Raw genomic sequence first — 14997 nt, forward strand, 5'->3', positions numbered from 1 at the left:
AGGAGCTGAGGAGAACTGGTGATAGGGCCTGCCCCACCTATCTACCAGAGTGAGTAGCATGGCAGAGGGTGGTCCTCTGGGGGTCCATGCCCACCGAACATACACCGGCCGGGTATGGGTGGAAATTCTCGGTCAGCTTACGCTCTAGGCATAAGGGCTGGGCGTGCAGTGACGGGAGCAGCAGGTCACTGGCACATGCGACACAACAATCCATGCTAATAAGGTGGCATGTGGATAACGGAACCAATGGAGCGTGTAAGGCGGCAAACCCCACCGCAACTGCACTGCTACCGGAGTATAAAGAGTCGAACACTCCGGCGACTACAGGAGAGATGAGGCCAGCAGCGGACCCGACCAACAATTTACTTGCTTCAGCTGAGGTGACCGCAGCATCGATAAGGAAGGTGGGTTGTTTTATATCCGAGATAGGATGACTCGGTTGACTTGTTTGGCACTGCTCAGGAGTTGCTGGAGCAGCAACCCGACTTACAGCTTAATGACTTTGGAAGGTAGTCGCAGCAGTCGATCGGAAAGGTGTGATTCACATTCAAGGTTAGATGGTTAGATGATTAATTGGTTGCTTGTTTCATTGCACAGGTGTTGCAGAAGCAGCAAACCCGACCAACACCATAACTACTTTAGGAATTGTACTTCAGGAATTGACCAGTGTCGGATAATTGACCACAGTGTCGATAAGACAGGTGTCTTAGGAAGATGACTCGGTTGCTTTGCTTCGTAGTTCGTTTTCACAGGTGTTGCAGAAGCAGCGATACCGATCGACGTTAACTTGTTTCAGAAGATGACCGCAGCGTCGATAAGAAAGGTGACTTGTTTGCTGTGCTTCGTTGCAGAGATGTTGCAAAAACAGCAAACCCGACAAACAGTTGAAATGTGAGTAGACTTCAGGTGACTGCAGAGGGAAAGATAGTGTTTAAGACGGAAAGTGGTTTTCGTCTCGTTTTATCTCCATTCCATGGCAGGAGGTAGTACGACTCGAATCCTTGCTTAGCTGCACTTTGCAAGTCATAGCAAGTGCAAAACTCTTCAGGAGTCCATCCCGTGGCTCATCTCCAGAGTAGGAAGATAGACATAAATGCTTCATGTTCTGCTTCATCGTGAATTACTGCGTGGGTCTTGCAGTTGAGATAACAAGGCAAAGAAAAATAGTAATTCGGCCGTCAGCAGTTACCATGTGAGCTGACTGAAGCCGAAAGGGTTCGATTTCAGCGCAGGAACGAGGCACGAGACGTCCCGAGGGAAGGTCTTTCCAGAAAAGCTAAACCGAGCAGAACCGCAACGGTAAGGGACAATACAACATTAACGAAATATTTGCTTGATTCGTTGTCTCGACTTTCGAGTAACACTTAGGTTAATGTTTTTATAGCAAGATTCTGGAGTAGCATCAACTGTGCAAACTGACCACACCTTTTCCTGTGGAACGATTTAAATATGAACCCGAAAGCCTATGCAGTTAGAACCTGCAATCCTATGTGAACTCGTTCAGCACTCATGTGAATCATTTGGCAATCCCAAAGCTGAACGAAGAGTCAACGTCATATTGAATGGAAGGTGTACCAGTTACTGTGGTTGACTTTCGTTGTATTGTCTGCAACAGACACCGCGCTGCCGAGTGGAGGTCCTGATGGATTTATCCAACCCTGCATGGAGCGCCACCGTCTCGTGAGTGACCAGCGACGGTGATGTCGGGTCACGAACAAAAGTAAGAACAACCTTGGAGATCGAAAGATCAAAAGCCAACGGGCATGTGCTCACTTGTTAAAGTAAAGCAGATGAGTTTGCTACAATCTACTTCAGAGTATGCATGAAGGTCGTGATAAGGGTCAGTTGGTGCTTGAGGTACAAGTTATGGTGAAGCAACAATCTTGTGCATTGCCTTGAATCTAGATCCAGCGACAATCAATGGATCTGTGCAGACCAAAGATGCGCGGGCATAGTACCGGCATAGCCATAGGACATGGACAAACTGCTCGTGTGCTGCGATGCTGGCATCGTCTGGTGCCTCTCAATGTCCTCAGGTCATTGGCGCCATAGCAGCAGAGCGAGTCCTACACAGGTATCTGAGATACCAGAAGGTCTACAGGCACAACGAACCTCTCGGCATGACAGATTGACTTCAACCCTAACAACTCACCCGAGCCCTTAGGTCCCACATCTCGATGCTGACTGCTGCCAGAAGTCTGAGCCGCATCCTTCTGTTATGACAGAGGCAAACGATCACTCGCCCATTGACTGTAACTTATCTTCCTCCATGCGTGGCAATTCAGAGCAGACGGATGGACACATCACGCTAACGCTCGGGAATTTTAAAGCCCAAGCCCGTATTGGGAATTGTTAACATGAGTACCTTTCATATTACATGGCGTGTTCCTCTGCTAATCCTTTTCGGTTAGCCCCGATATTCCTTATCCTTGAAACTGTCACAGGTCAGTAGCAAGATGTGGTTCCCAGAATAGCATAAATGTAAATATGCTTTGGTTGCTTTACCAGTATTTGGCATCAAGCAGCAGTACCAATTTGCAGTGCTTGGGTTATTGAAGCCATACGATCTGATGAAGTTATGATCAATTAAGATTCAAGCTACTTAGTACTTTGTATTTTGTACTAAAGTCATATTTTTAGGAAGATACAAAACGGTTTAAGACAGAGGGTTTGTCGCATTTGACTTATCAACGAGTCAAACTCAATTTAGACTGTGAACCATCTAACTATTACGTATGTGTACCCGTTCATCCCCAAAGGTTACAGTTCTTCGTTCGCTATAAAAATGGAAGGGATGTGAGAAATATTTTTGGTGAGTATTTTCTATCCGACCAGTGGCTTCTATCCGAACAGTGGAAGCTGGACAGCCACGGCTGACTGTTGTTCTGTTGGTGGGCCAGCGCCGCCTCCCACCGGCCACCATACGATGACGGCCGCCGGAGACCGAGCACCGGTACCACCGGACAAAAAGTGGAATCGGCAAGGCCGGGCTAGCGACTGTCTGCAGATCGGCAGAGAAGAGCTGAGCTGCACCTACGCTGCAGGGCAACTACCGACTGCAGTGGCTTTACCTGTTTTTGTGTGACCAGCGAGGAATAAAATGGGCGCGAGACCGAGCAGCGAGACACACTCCTCACACAGTCCACACCACGTTCGACAACACCCACTCTGCAACACTCCACTCAACATGCACCAGTAAGTACCTACGTAAGAATGACTCAGACCGGACGGTCTGCCCCAGCCAGCTCTCTTGGAGCTGTGCTGTGGGGACAAGGTGACGTGATGTCTTCTAGGAAGTCCGTTTAACTTGCCGAACTATTCGGTATATGGTTGAACTGTTTGTTTTGTCTTTCGGCTAACCATCCGGTTATCTCTTTCGGCTTTTTGTTTGGTGACCGTTGACCGCCGTTGTCCGGTCTCACTGCGCTGCTTGTGTTTCAGCCTGCCCGCCATCATGACGCTGACCAGGGAGCCGATTGGCTCGGCTTGGCGGCAGCAGGCTGTTCTTTCGGCACTCTTCCGGCCTCTCCAATATCGGCATACTCGAGTGCGATAGCAACTCGAGTGGGACTGATTTTCGGTCTTCTTTCGACACTCTTCCGTCTTCTTCGATATCAGCCTGTGCTAATGCAATGGCTATTCGTGCAGGACTGATTTTCGGCCTTGTCTCGTTTAATGACTCGATCGCTTCCTTTTGACATTTTGGTTTCGACCTCATCTTTTGGCTCATTTCAATATATCTACTTTTAACTCATGTTCACGTCTGTATGGTGGATGGTGTTGGGAACGAAGGAGGGAAAGGAACCAGAAACACACATATATCGATCGCGTTTTCATCAGTAATACCCCTAGACAGCATATAGAGTAAAAGATTGAAGAATATAATCCCCTAGACAACAGATAAATAATCAGGATGCAATGTAGGCTATACAAAGGGACCACTTTCAAATTACAAACAAAAACAGTTCCAACTGCGTAAAAAAATGCTTCGTGATATGGCACAACTGCGTCGACACTGTCGAAATTATTCGCGGGCAAATTCCTTGGAGTAAGAATAATTCCTTCTAAGACGTTTATAAATACTCTGCAGGGAATTCGATAATTTTTAGAAACTTATGTTATGTAGGTTTAGTTATTGCAAATAGGATGTGATTCTAGTAATTTTTGAAATTTAATGAATTACAATCCCCCAACATAATAAATAGCGAACAGACCAAAATTTGGTTTGAAGTAAGCCAGTAGTGCATGGAAAGTTTTCCCCCTACCAGTGAATCATGATGACATCATATGGATCGATTTCAATGACGTCAAAAAATACTAACCAATCACAAGCCAGATATTTTGTTTCGAGATAACTACATGACGTCATAGCACCAAAAGGTCGACCCGACCCCCACCGGACACGATTTGGTAGCCGAGGTCTGTGACGTCAGCCGGGCGTGAAGTTTTCCCTTCACCATAGCCTTCACACACAAACCGGCCGAAGTTCATGCCAGGATAGCCCGGCTTGAAAGGGCAAAAATGATTAAATTTTGCCCTCAATAGATTCATTGCTTCATTTTATAACTAAAAACGTCCGTTATCAGGACTCAATGAAGGTAAAAAGTACTCAAAATCGAAGTTTAAGAAAATGCTGTCCGAGCACAATCTGGTAACATCACGTGACCTCTTTTAAGCAGAATGTATATAATTCAAGGATGTTATTACACGATTGCTGCCTAAAACATCATAAATAATACGCTTGTAACATTTATTGCTTCTGTTTAAGTCATAACATTGCAAAACGCAAAGTTTATCATGGAAGTCACGTGACCAAAGGTATAGCAGGGGTTGGGACAAGCACTCAAAGGATTTCAAGTTTTTTAATTAAATTATATAAGTTTCATGATGAAATTGATAGAATGTATTTTTTCCTAATGAAATACAAATTTTCGTATGTAAAATATTTTCCTTATGGGCGAAATTCTCCATATAAGAAATGTCAGTGACGTCACCAGGGCTTTACTGGGCTTTACTCAAAACATCGGACCTACCTGTTTCTTATAGGTATCTTGGGTCGACCATGCCCAGCGGCGTCAGTTTGTGACATTTCGGCTGGGGGCGTCCAGTGGTGTGCGTTGTTTTGTGTTGGAGGTGTTCGTGTTGAAAACATCCACGAGATATCTTTCATTATCCACTGAATGCCTGTCATCCTTGCAAGAAGCTTAAGTGGAAAGTAAAGGATGTGCTAACAAGTAACAAGTTAACAACACCACTTGTTGCACTTCTTTGGGCCGTCGTGGTCGTGACTCGTGATTGCCTTGTCTCAGTTTCAAGAGTTGGTGTTCTGGTTTAATCGGGCCCTTCACCTTCTCTAAATTTCCTGGACATTTGTAGCACAATAAATTTTAATCCATTGAAGAGACTCAGACTTCAGCACTTCACAATTTCAATAGGTAAGAGACACAGTTGCATGTACCTACAGCTCGAGTTGCAATGACCAATGATCAATTGATAAAAACTGATTTTTAGTACGTAGGATGCAAATTAAATGTTCAAATGTGTGCAAAATGCAATGTCCATCAGTTTGACTGCTTTTCTTTTTCAGGTCGCAACTGCAATTTCTCAACTCACTTGAGTTTGTGTTCAATGTATTCCAGTTTGGCTTTCAGCAGGCATGAATGAGTTGCTTATTGAATGTCTTACCCTGTAAGTTATTGAAAGTATATCCTGGTGTAGCTGATTGAGTTTAGTTATTGTTGGACACAATACCCCGAATAACTAATAGCAATTACCAAAAACATTAGCCACCTAAAGGTGCTTGTGTTGGATTGGGAAGTGTTGCAATACCTACACCTACCTGTCTGGAGAAATTCAAATAATTTAAAGTGTTAGGGAAGTACACAATCACAAGCAAAGTATACTTTCACATAAGAGAGATATGTATGTCCCTCTTTGCTCTAATGTTGAACATTTTAAGGTGATGTCATAAGTGGTAGACTTTTGTTTGTTTTGACTAGATTATGTTGCAGCAGTTTTTGTAATGGTAGGTGGTGACTGGGACCATACTTTAAGAAAAATTACAAATAAGTAAGAATAGTTGTCATGCAAAATTTTGATCAAAATGAGATGAATTGAGTGAAGACTGATGACCAAAAAATTTAACGAATAGGTTACAGACAAGTCCCTTGCACATTAAGTGGCATTTCCCACAGCCACCCCAGCTGTTAGCAGTGGGCCAGCGGCTGAGTACCGGTGACGCCCGCGGTCGGTGCGATCTCTGGCCGGCTTTGTGGGCCTGGGCCGTCCGTCCACACTCGGCGATGACGTGATGGCCGGGTGGCTGCCAGGCCGACCTGGCACAGGCCCGGGACGTGCGTGACGCGTGTATCCGACCCGGCAGCCGCCGTCACCGCCGGCTGTTGTGACAGGTCGGGGATGCGGGGGAAAGAGCGTCGAGGGCATACGAGGGAGAGAGAGGGACCGAGCGAATACGGGAGAAGAGAGAGGTCGAAGGGATACGGGAGAAGAAGAGGTCAAAGGGGTACGGGAGAAGAGAGAGGGCGAAGGGATACGGGAGACGAGGGAGGTCGAAGGTATACCTACGGGAGAAGAGAGAGGTCGCAGGAATACGGGAGAAGAGAGAGGTCGCAGGAATACGGGAGAAGAGTCGAGAGAGAGAGAGAGAGAGAGAGAGAGAGAGAGAGAGAGAGAGAGAGAGAGAGAGAGAGAGAGAGAGAGAGAGGGAGAGGGAGAGGGGGAGAGAGAGAGAGAGAGAGAGAGAGAGAGAGAGAGAGAGAGAGAGAGAGAGAGAGAGAGAGAGAGGGGGGCCTAGGGATACGAAGGAGAGAGCGCGCGGGAGAGGTACGAGGGCATAGCCCGAGGGATTGTCTGTGCAGGGAGGCCCGCCATCATTTATTGATGTCCTTAATTTGCTTCGGTGTCATAGTTTGTGTGAAATGGGACTTTCTACCCAACCGTCATGCCCAAATCGATGGAGCGTAGGGATTTTGCTTCGTCACAAGGCTGGAACCTGCCAGCGGATTAAAACAGATCTGTTGTCGCTTGCCTCAATTGCCCCGGAAAGTCTTCTTTTTCAGGAAACAGTTTCTTGTAGGTGTGGTGGCTTACAGATTGCATGCGTAAGGTGCAGGTGCAGAATAGTTGGGCCTCATCGGCTCTCTAAGTTTGGTCGTATCAATGTTCATTGTTCATATTGACATCTGGCCTGATTCATGATTATTCTGATTTAGCTTAGGTGCTCCACGAAATAATGAATGGTTGTGTCCAAAACGCACGGTTTGAAGCATCATTACCCGTTGTTGCATTTGCATTTTCCTCCTTCTCTTCAGTCATCGTGCATCGCGTGCCACTTCAAGTCCTTTTTCCGCTGTATATAAGAACTGGTTTCAACTGGCTTTAAGCTGCTGCGATTCATAGTAAATTCATGTCGTTATAATTGCACAATGCGGCTCGATTGTCCTTTCCAAGTACTGATTTCATCTCTTTGTACGCAAATGACTGGTGAGTTGAACTACCGCGCGCAGCAGTGGTTGTTAGTGCTCTGCAGTGACGGTGAGCCCCCAATCGGGGCGGCGGCTGTCGGCGTGTTCCCAATCGGTGCCCTGATAGCTCGTCAAACCTACCACTCCATTATCTGATGGGCGTGCTGCGGCGCCGGGAAAAGTCCCGCGCGGCCCCGCCGGCCGGAGCGCCGCCTCTCCCCGGCGCGGTCTGTTGGCCGCCCCCACCTCCCTCCGTCTCACCTCCTCGGGAAGCCCGCGCTCGAGTCACGCCTTCTCAGTCGGCGGCGCCAGAAATCCCGGCGGAATCGACACCGGCGAGGTCAGCCGAACGACCGGTGATCGGAGCGGTTGGCGGCCCTCAGCGGCGTGGGGCGCCATCCTCATGAAAGAGTAATCATCGGTGTAGTTTCTTTGTTTCTTTTCCCTCTAGGTTTTGTTGGAGTGCCTCCGCTGCCACCTGGCTTAGGCTGCAAAGACCCGGAATATTGGAGAGCTTATAAGCCATCAAATCATGAGGGACATGACGGACCGTGCTTAGTCCGAGCGCGGTTAGTCTGTGACCTCTGGAACTCTGGACTGGTTGCGTTGAGTGGTGTCAAAGTCGCGGAGTCGGCCCCGCCTGTCCTGAGTCCTGAGTCCTGAGTCCCTCGTTGACCTGTGTACTGTGTCTTAGAGAGACCTGTCTGCCATGGAGACTGACTTGTGTTCTGTGTTTCAGAGCACCGGTGTCACCATGGAGACTGACTTGTGTTCTGTGTTTCAGAGCACCGCGGTGCCACCATGGAGTCGGCGCCGGCGGACGGACCCCGGAACGGGAACCTCAACATCAGCGATGTCTGTGAGTAATGAGTATCCTACAACGGCCGGTGACTGATGTCGGCCTCTTTACCGGTGTCACGCTGACAGACAACATCCTCCAAATAGCCGGGGTACCCCTACAGATACATACCGCACGGTGTCCAAGGTATCGTACCCTTCAGCCTTCAGGTGCCAGCTCTTCATTCAGACGGAGATCATGTTTTATACATTAGGGTGGCTGATCGACGACTGAGGTGTCTGGCCCGTATTGGGACCTCGGGTGTCGTCCTGGTTTCACGGCCTGCCTGTCCGTTCCATTCAGGACAGTCTGCGTCCACGCCACACGTGGCTGCTAGTGAGTCTGATCACGGGCCTCCGGAGGGGCGGGGGGTATAGAGTGCGTGACTACGTGTCCTTGAGCGGGCCGTGTGCGCACGGCGCGGGCCCGGGGTCGTGATGTGACCCTGGCCAGGTAACCCGTGCCGAGCTGCGGCCCACGACAGGAAATCCGTCTCCGCATCCGGCCGGGCCCTGGAAATGTGTGTCGAAGTGTATTGGATGTGCCATTCGAAGCAGAATGGCAAGATTGCTGAAGTTCTCTTCATATATTCGAATTTGGGAGCTCTATATTCCTTGGTTTGTGTTATAGGTCCCATGCATTCAGTGGCGCGGGAACCGGGGGGGGGGGACGCTAGCGGGGGCTGAATCCCTCCAACTTTTCGGCTGGGGGGGGGGGGGGCACAGTGATACAAATGGGGTCCACGAGTGGCCATAAATACCGAAAAGGCCCAAATTTCAAGTTCACCCAATCGAATAAAACGTAATATGGCCAGTCAGGCAAATGTTTGGGGTGTCTGAAAAAGTATGATTTTCATAATTTTGTCAAAACCAGCCTCGTGTATGATTGTCAGAAGTCGTGACATTTTCTATACCGTAAAATGACTGTCAGATACTCGCAAGTTCACAGGCCGCTAGCGTGCGTTCATTTCGTACAAATGGCAAAAATTATACATGACAATGATCCCCAAAGTCTGCTGCTTCTAATGCAGGGTCACAAATAGCCGTACCTTTTTTGGTTTGGCGTTGATTTCACTATTTGTCATCATGTTGCAATCGCTGTTTTTTACTAAAAAATATTTGCTTTCGTTTCACCTACAGCAGTTTACACAGTGTGTGCCCGTTAGTGCACCATACCATAGCATTCCCTAATCATTTCTGAGCCGCACTGTGAAAAAAATTAAGGCGCTAGCACAGGGCTGACCGGCGCTACTAAGGTTTTCGTCCGTTGCGGTCGGGTGCCGCGGTGGGCGGGCGGCCGCGCCGCGGGCGGGCGGCCACAGCGGGGGTTCGCCGGTGCATCCCTCTCCTGTTCCTAAACGAAGTGCCCTAGCGCCTTGCAATAAAAACCAACGGATTGCCCTTGACAAGATCTCGCGAGTGAGCATATTACTTTTGACTTAAGGTCAATATTTGACCTACTTATAGCAGGTCAAAGTCAAACGTCTGTCGAAATTGCAATCCGCGGTGAAAGCAATCCGCCCCGACCGCGGCACCCGACCGCGCCGGACAAAAACTTCAATAGCGCCGGTCTGCCCTGTGCTAGCGCCTTAATTCTTTCACGGTGTGGCTCAGAAATGATTAGGGAATGCTATGGTATGGTGCACTAACGGGCACACACTGTGTTAGCTGCTGTATGTGAAAAGAAAGCAAATATTTTTCACTAAAAAATTGTTATTACAACATGATGACAGATGATTAGATCAGCGCCAAACCAAAAGAGATACGGCTTTTTGTGACCCAGCATGAGAAGCAGCAGGCTTTAGGGATCATTGCCATGTATAATTTTTGTAGTTTGTATTAAATGAACGCATGCTAGCGGCGTTTGAACTTGCAAGTATCTGACAGTCATTTTACGACATAGAAAATGTCACGACTTCTGACAATCATACACAAGGCCGGTTTTGACAAAAACATGAAAGCTATGTGATTTCAGATGCACCAAACATTTCTTTCGTTAGCCATATCGCGATTTACTCGGTTTGGTAAACTTGACTTTTTGGCATTTATGGCCACTCGTGAACCCCATTTGCATCACTGTGGGGGGGGGGGGTCTTGTAATGTATTTGAGCCCCCCCCCCCCAGCTGGAGGAATCGAAATCGGAAATCTACCAACATAATTTCATAGATTCACACATAGGCGCGGGAACCGGGGGAGGGGCAGTGGGGGAAGCTTGCCCCCACAACTCTGGGGCCGTGGGGGCGGTGCCCCACAACTTTTCATGAGGTCAGGAACCGTTGGGGCAGCTTGTCCTCCCCAAATTAGGGGTTGTGGGTCACAAAGCAAGAAAGCATGTAAGTGAAAAATCCACCTCTTTCACTGGCTCGGCAACTCATTGGCAGATTAAAACCTTTATTCCAGGCTGCCAAAACGGCAGTTTCTTCACTCAGCTGAGACGGAATACCTCACTTTTTTTCTTTTTCGCTTTTTTTCCGTTGAAAAGGCCAAGGTCTGAAAAATGTGGCCTAAAACCGGTGAGAAAACTAGATTTGGGGGTACCCTAGGTTGATCTCTATTATGGTTGAGCCCCCCTCCCCCCCCCCAGTCTTGAAGAAGTTCCTGCTCCACTGCATGCATTGAGTGAGTTTTCTTTCATTGGGGACTTTTTCATGTGAGCCATGCGCGTATTGGGTAGTTCCCAAAATGTAGGCACGCCTGATGGCTTGCCAGACCCCTATTCGTGCTTTGGAATGATTCGATACCAGTGAGGTGAAGAGCCACAGTCGCTGTAAATGAAGGCTCACGGTAGGATGGTCACGGCTCGTAAAGGAGAGTTCAGACAGGTTTCGCGGTATTGACTGCATTGTGCCGGATCCATTAATGCGTGGCGAATCGGCGCCGGGCGGGTCAGAGCAGCGCGACATGCTCGGTTGTGAGGCTCTTTTGTCCCTTCCGCCCTCCCGTTCAGGGCTGTTATGCAGGCTGTTGCATGGTTCCTGTGTTTTCGCTGATAGCGGTGGGATGCTGTGTTCCGGGTAGTTAGGTCAGCTGGGTGAATAGCGCCCGGTGCTGCGCATGTGTTTGGTGCTGTTTTCTGCCTCTGAAGTTCCGCTTTTGTCGGATATCCGTATTTTATTGGCAGCCGATGGGAATGGGTTCCCGACGAGTAAATCATGCCCGATGGTGAGGGCCGTTTTACCATCCCATGGTGGTACTGTGCGGGGTTTAGGTGGTTCTAACGGCGCCGACAGTAGGTGCGGAATTTCATCGGTCGGCTGTTTATACGCGCTCTTCGTCCTCGGCTCGCCGGCGATAGCTGTTTGGAAACGACTCCAACGATAACATCCGGCACGGTGAAGGGCGGCCAGCGGAGGCAGACGGGCGCCGGGCTGGCCGGCCTTTCCACCTCTGTCGCAGGGGCAGCTATCGGCCGCAGCTTCTGACCGGTCAGCCCGTCCGACGGCAGCCCTCCCAGTGGCGGGCAGCTCGCTCCTGTAGCTAAGGCCGACAGCTGTCCCCTGTAGGGCTGACAGCTCGTCCCTGCCGGCGCCGCTCCGTCATTTTGTGCCCCATTGGCCACACTGTGTGTTGGCTGGGAACCGTATCGGTCGGCCTCGCTTTGCCGACCGGTCACGGCTGCCTGCGTCACCGTCAACAGACAGCGAAGAACTGGTATCGGACTGAACATATTGAACAGCGGATATTGCACAGGCAGTGGGTGGTGAATATTAAAGAGAGGATGCGGGACGATAGGTTATAAACATTGAACGGAGAAGAGCAGATGTGGGACAGGCCAGCGGGTGGACGGTGGGCTCCGAAACCCAGAGCGCTGCGCCATGGGAGCCATGATCCGTGACAGTTACATATGTAGTCAGCCAGTCACACCTGACCCGACCGCCCCTGATCGGCCTGCGCCGTCTCGCGGCAGACGTTTCAGCGCTCCGAGCCCAGTGGCGCGGGCTGTCGGTCCGCTCAGTGGAATGAAGGCTTAGTCGCCGCTCAGTTACAGCGCTAATCCGACCAGTTTGTGATTTTCACGGCTGCAGACGGGTCTCGAGTAGGCAGTGTGGCTGCAGCCAGTTGATGAGTTGATGACCTTGTGACTGCTGAGTATCGGCCGAGAGTCCTAACCGTAATTTGTGGCACATGGCCATACATCATATGCCACATAAGGGCTTCATTGATGTGGTCTGTGAAAAAAGAGGATTAGATGAACGAGTAACGCCTTTTCATTGAGGCAAACTTTCATGCCTTCATTTTATTGTCCGATGCTTTGTTCAAGCCGTGGCAGACATGTGAACTACCTATCGGATATAAGTCGTTGCTGGGTACCGAGCCCAAATGCAAGGATTTGTGGCGGCTCGTAAGCAGCGAAAACCAAGTACCAAGTACCAAGTCCTTTGATGCATTACAAGATCATCTGCCCAGCGGCGGCCTCGACTTACTGCGTAGCGCCTGAATAAATTGGCACGAGGGCAAATCGGCCCAAGATTCTTACATATAGGCCATCGACGGTAAATGTGTCGTCGCGGCCACGTCACCAGCTCTGCGAAAACCGCCGAAAGCTCCGTCAGCCGCTCTCCGGGAATCCGCCCACGGGTTCGCTGAAGGCAGCGGTGGCTGTGCGCGGCCGGCCGTGGGCGCTGGGCCGCCGGCCGGCCGGCCGCCCGCCGTCGGTCCGCGCGCCGCGCCGGCGCTCCCCTGGCCGCCGGCCAGTCGGCGCGTCGGTCTGGCCGACGGCCAGGTTCCGGCCGATCGTCGGCGCCGACGGCCGCCAGCCGACGGTCCGTGGGGGTAGCCGGTCTGACGGTCTACAGGGGTCGCTGGTCTGACGGTCTATATACAGGGGTCGCTGGTCTGACGGACCGAGGGGGTCGCCGGCGTCGGGCCAGGTCATGTAGGTACCGCTGGAGATGGGAGAAGTGCAGTGCAGTCCGACACTTTTCACGGCTGAGCTGCGACGTCAGACGTGATTTAGCCAGATGTGCAACATCAAGTAATTTACGTTGCTAAAGTATCTAAAAAAAGATAATGAGATGAGATTTAGCTGGCAATTTATAGGCTGTTTCTATGATTGTATTTTAGTGACTCTAGCATCCGGTAAATCTGCAAATCACCCCAAGCGACGGATGCAGCACATCTTTGTTGGTAATTCCCGAAGTATGGCTTTATTACCGACTGAGGTACGGAATGCATTGCTGCTATACGGCCGAGGGATCGGCCATGCCCAAGGTGATGGCTGCGGGGCTGGGAAGGTCCCAAGGGCAGCGGACACCCCGAGGTGCTGATGTTGCGCCGGTTCATCCTCCTCTGTACCCACTCTGGAAGTCCCCAGCTCAGGGCGGCCTTCTGCCCCTCGCCTCCCCCTAGTGGTGACGGCTGTCTGAATGCAGCCAAACAGCTTGGAGCACTTTTTGAATATGAAGAATCATAGACCACTATATACCAAGGTATAATACATATAGGTATATAGTGGTCTATAGTGGTCTATAGTAGTCTATAGTGGTATATAGGTATTGAGGTATATAGTGGTCTATGGAAGAATGCAAAACTGGTATAGCTATTGCAGTTTATTCCAATGTAGTGTCAACTGACTGCGCAGTGTCCAGCATAGTAACTAATGCATTGTAAGCGACTCCCGAAGTACTGTGTTGTTCCTGAATTGTGTCAATTTTAGACACATAAGTCATAAGTGGCTTCCTGTCAGCTTTTTGGTGTGCGATGCCATTTTATTTGTCAAGTAATTGTGGGGAAGTTTTACGACTTACAATGTATAATATTACACATGACGAGCGAGCCTAGGCGGTGACAATCAGGCACCTCCGTTTGTCATGGTAGGTACTGTAGCGTACAGGCGCCGCGCGCGCTCTGCAATTATGTGGGTAAACCCGGCGATCGGTACACCTATCCGTGCTTCTATCCTCAGGATACTGAAATCCTTCTCCAAGCCGCAACCCCCCTCCGGGCTGGACAGACAACTTTATCTCATGCGGGCTGCTCCCTTGGAGCGGCACCGCTGCTCCTGAGGGAGCGCACCCCGTAGCCGGGTGCAGTGAGTGCCTTGGGGCTGGGTGGCCTGTCCTCTGGACGGGCTCTGCCCCGGCGACTCACTAGGGTGCCTGCCCAGACCAATGTCTCCCCCTTATTCCTACCATCCTTCCGGCTCTGCAATGGTCTTGTCGACCGAAAGGGCCTAACCCAACAAAACAAACAAACAAAAAGATCGGTACAAGTTTCTCTGACATGCCGCTCGTTAGTCGGATCTGCCCTTTGGTCTTCAGAGCTGGGTTTTGCGAGTGGGCGAGCTGTTCGGATCATATCCGCCCATTAAGCACCCGCCCAGTCCCATCGTACCCGCAGCAGTCCCAGCGTACCCGCCCAGTCCCAGCGAGTACCCTCTCAATCGAGCCCGGCCGGCGTGGTGGTCCAGTCTCACCTGGCGCCGACGGGAAAACCCCGCCGCCACGCCGCGCCGGCGAGCAGTGGTGACAGCCGGGCCCACGGACCTCCTCATGGTGAGGACCGGCGGCGGGGCGGGCCCGCAGACTCCCGGGCGGGGCGACGGCGCGTGTCGACGCCCCGCCGCCGCCCACCGGGCACCGAGCTGTACTTTACCGAGTATTGTGTTCTGAGTCTGGTACAGACAGAGTGCTGAGTGCTGAGAACCTCGGCTGCTTTCATGGTGTTTGATGTAGT

The 14997-nt window shown here is 50.5% G+C and overlaps 1 protein-coding gene across 2 annotated transcripts in view; it reads left to right on the plus strand.

Annotated features, from left to right (window-relative positions):
• LOC122378244 (transcription factor p65-like) overlaps positions 1-14997 on the plus strand; it is a 42976-nt gene that overhangs the window by 3060 nt on the left and 24919 nt on the right. Inside the window, exons 1-2 of one of the 2 annotated variants that reach the window (XM_043359083.1) lie at positions 5043-5435; positions 8269-8343. In XM_043359083.1, the coding sequence (XP_043215018.1) occupies positions 8286-8343 (58 nt within the window). In that variant the 5' untranslated portion in view covers positions 5043-5435; positions 8269-8285. Of the gene's footprint in view, positions 1-5042; positions 5436-8268; positions 8344-14997 lie in introns of those variants that run through there. The other variant, XM_043359084.1, reaches the window with a different exon arrangement.

The sequence above is a fragment of the Amphibalanus amphitrite genome, unplaced genomic scaffold, assembly GCF_019059575.1.
Source record: "Amphibalanus amphitrite isolate SeventyFive unplaced genomic scaffold, NRLGWU_Aamphi_draft 000056F_arrow, whole genome shotgun sequence".
Lineage (NCBI taxonomy): Eukaryota > Metazoa > Arthropoda > Thecostraca > Balanomorpha > Balanidae > Amphibalanus > Amphibalanus amphitrite.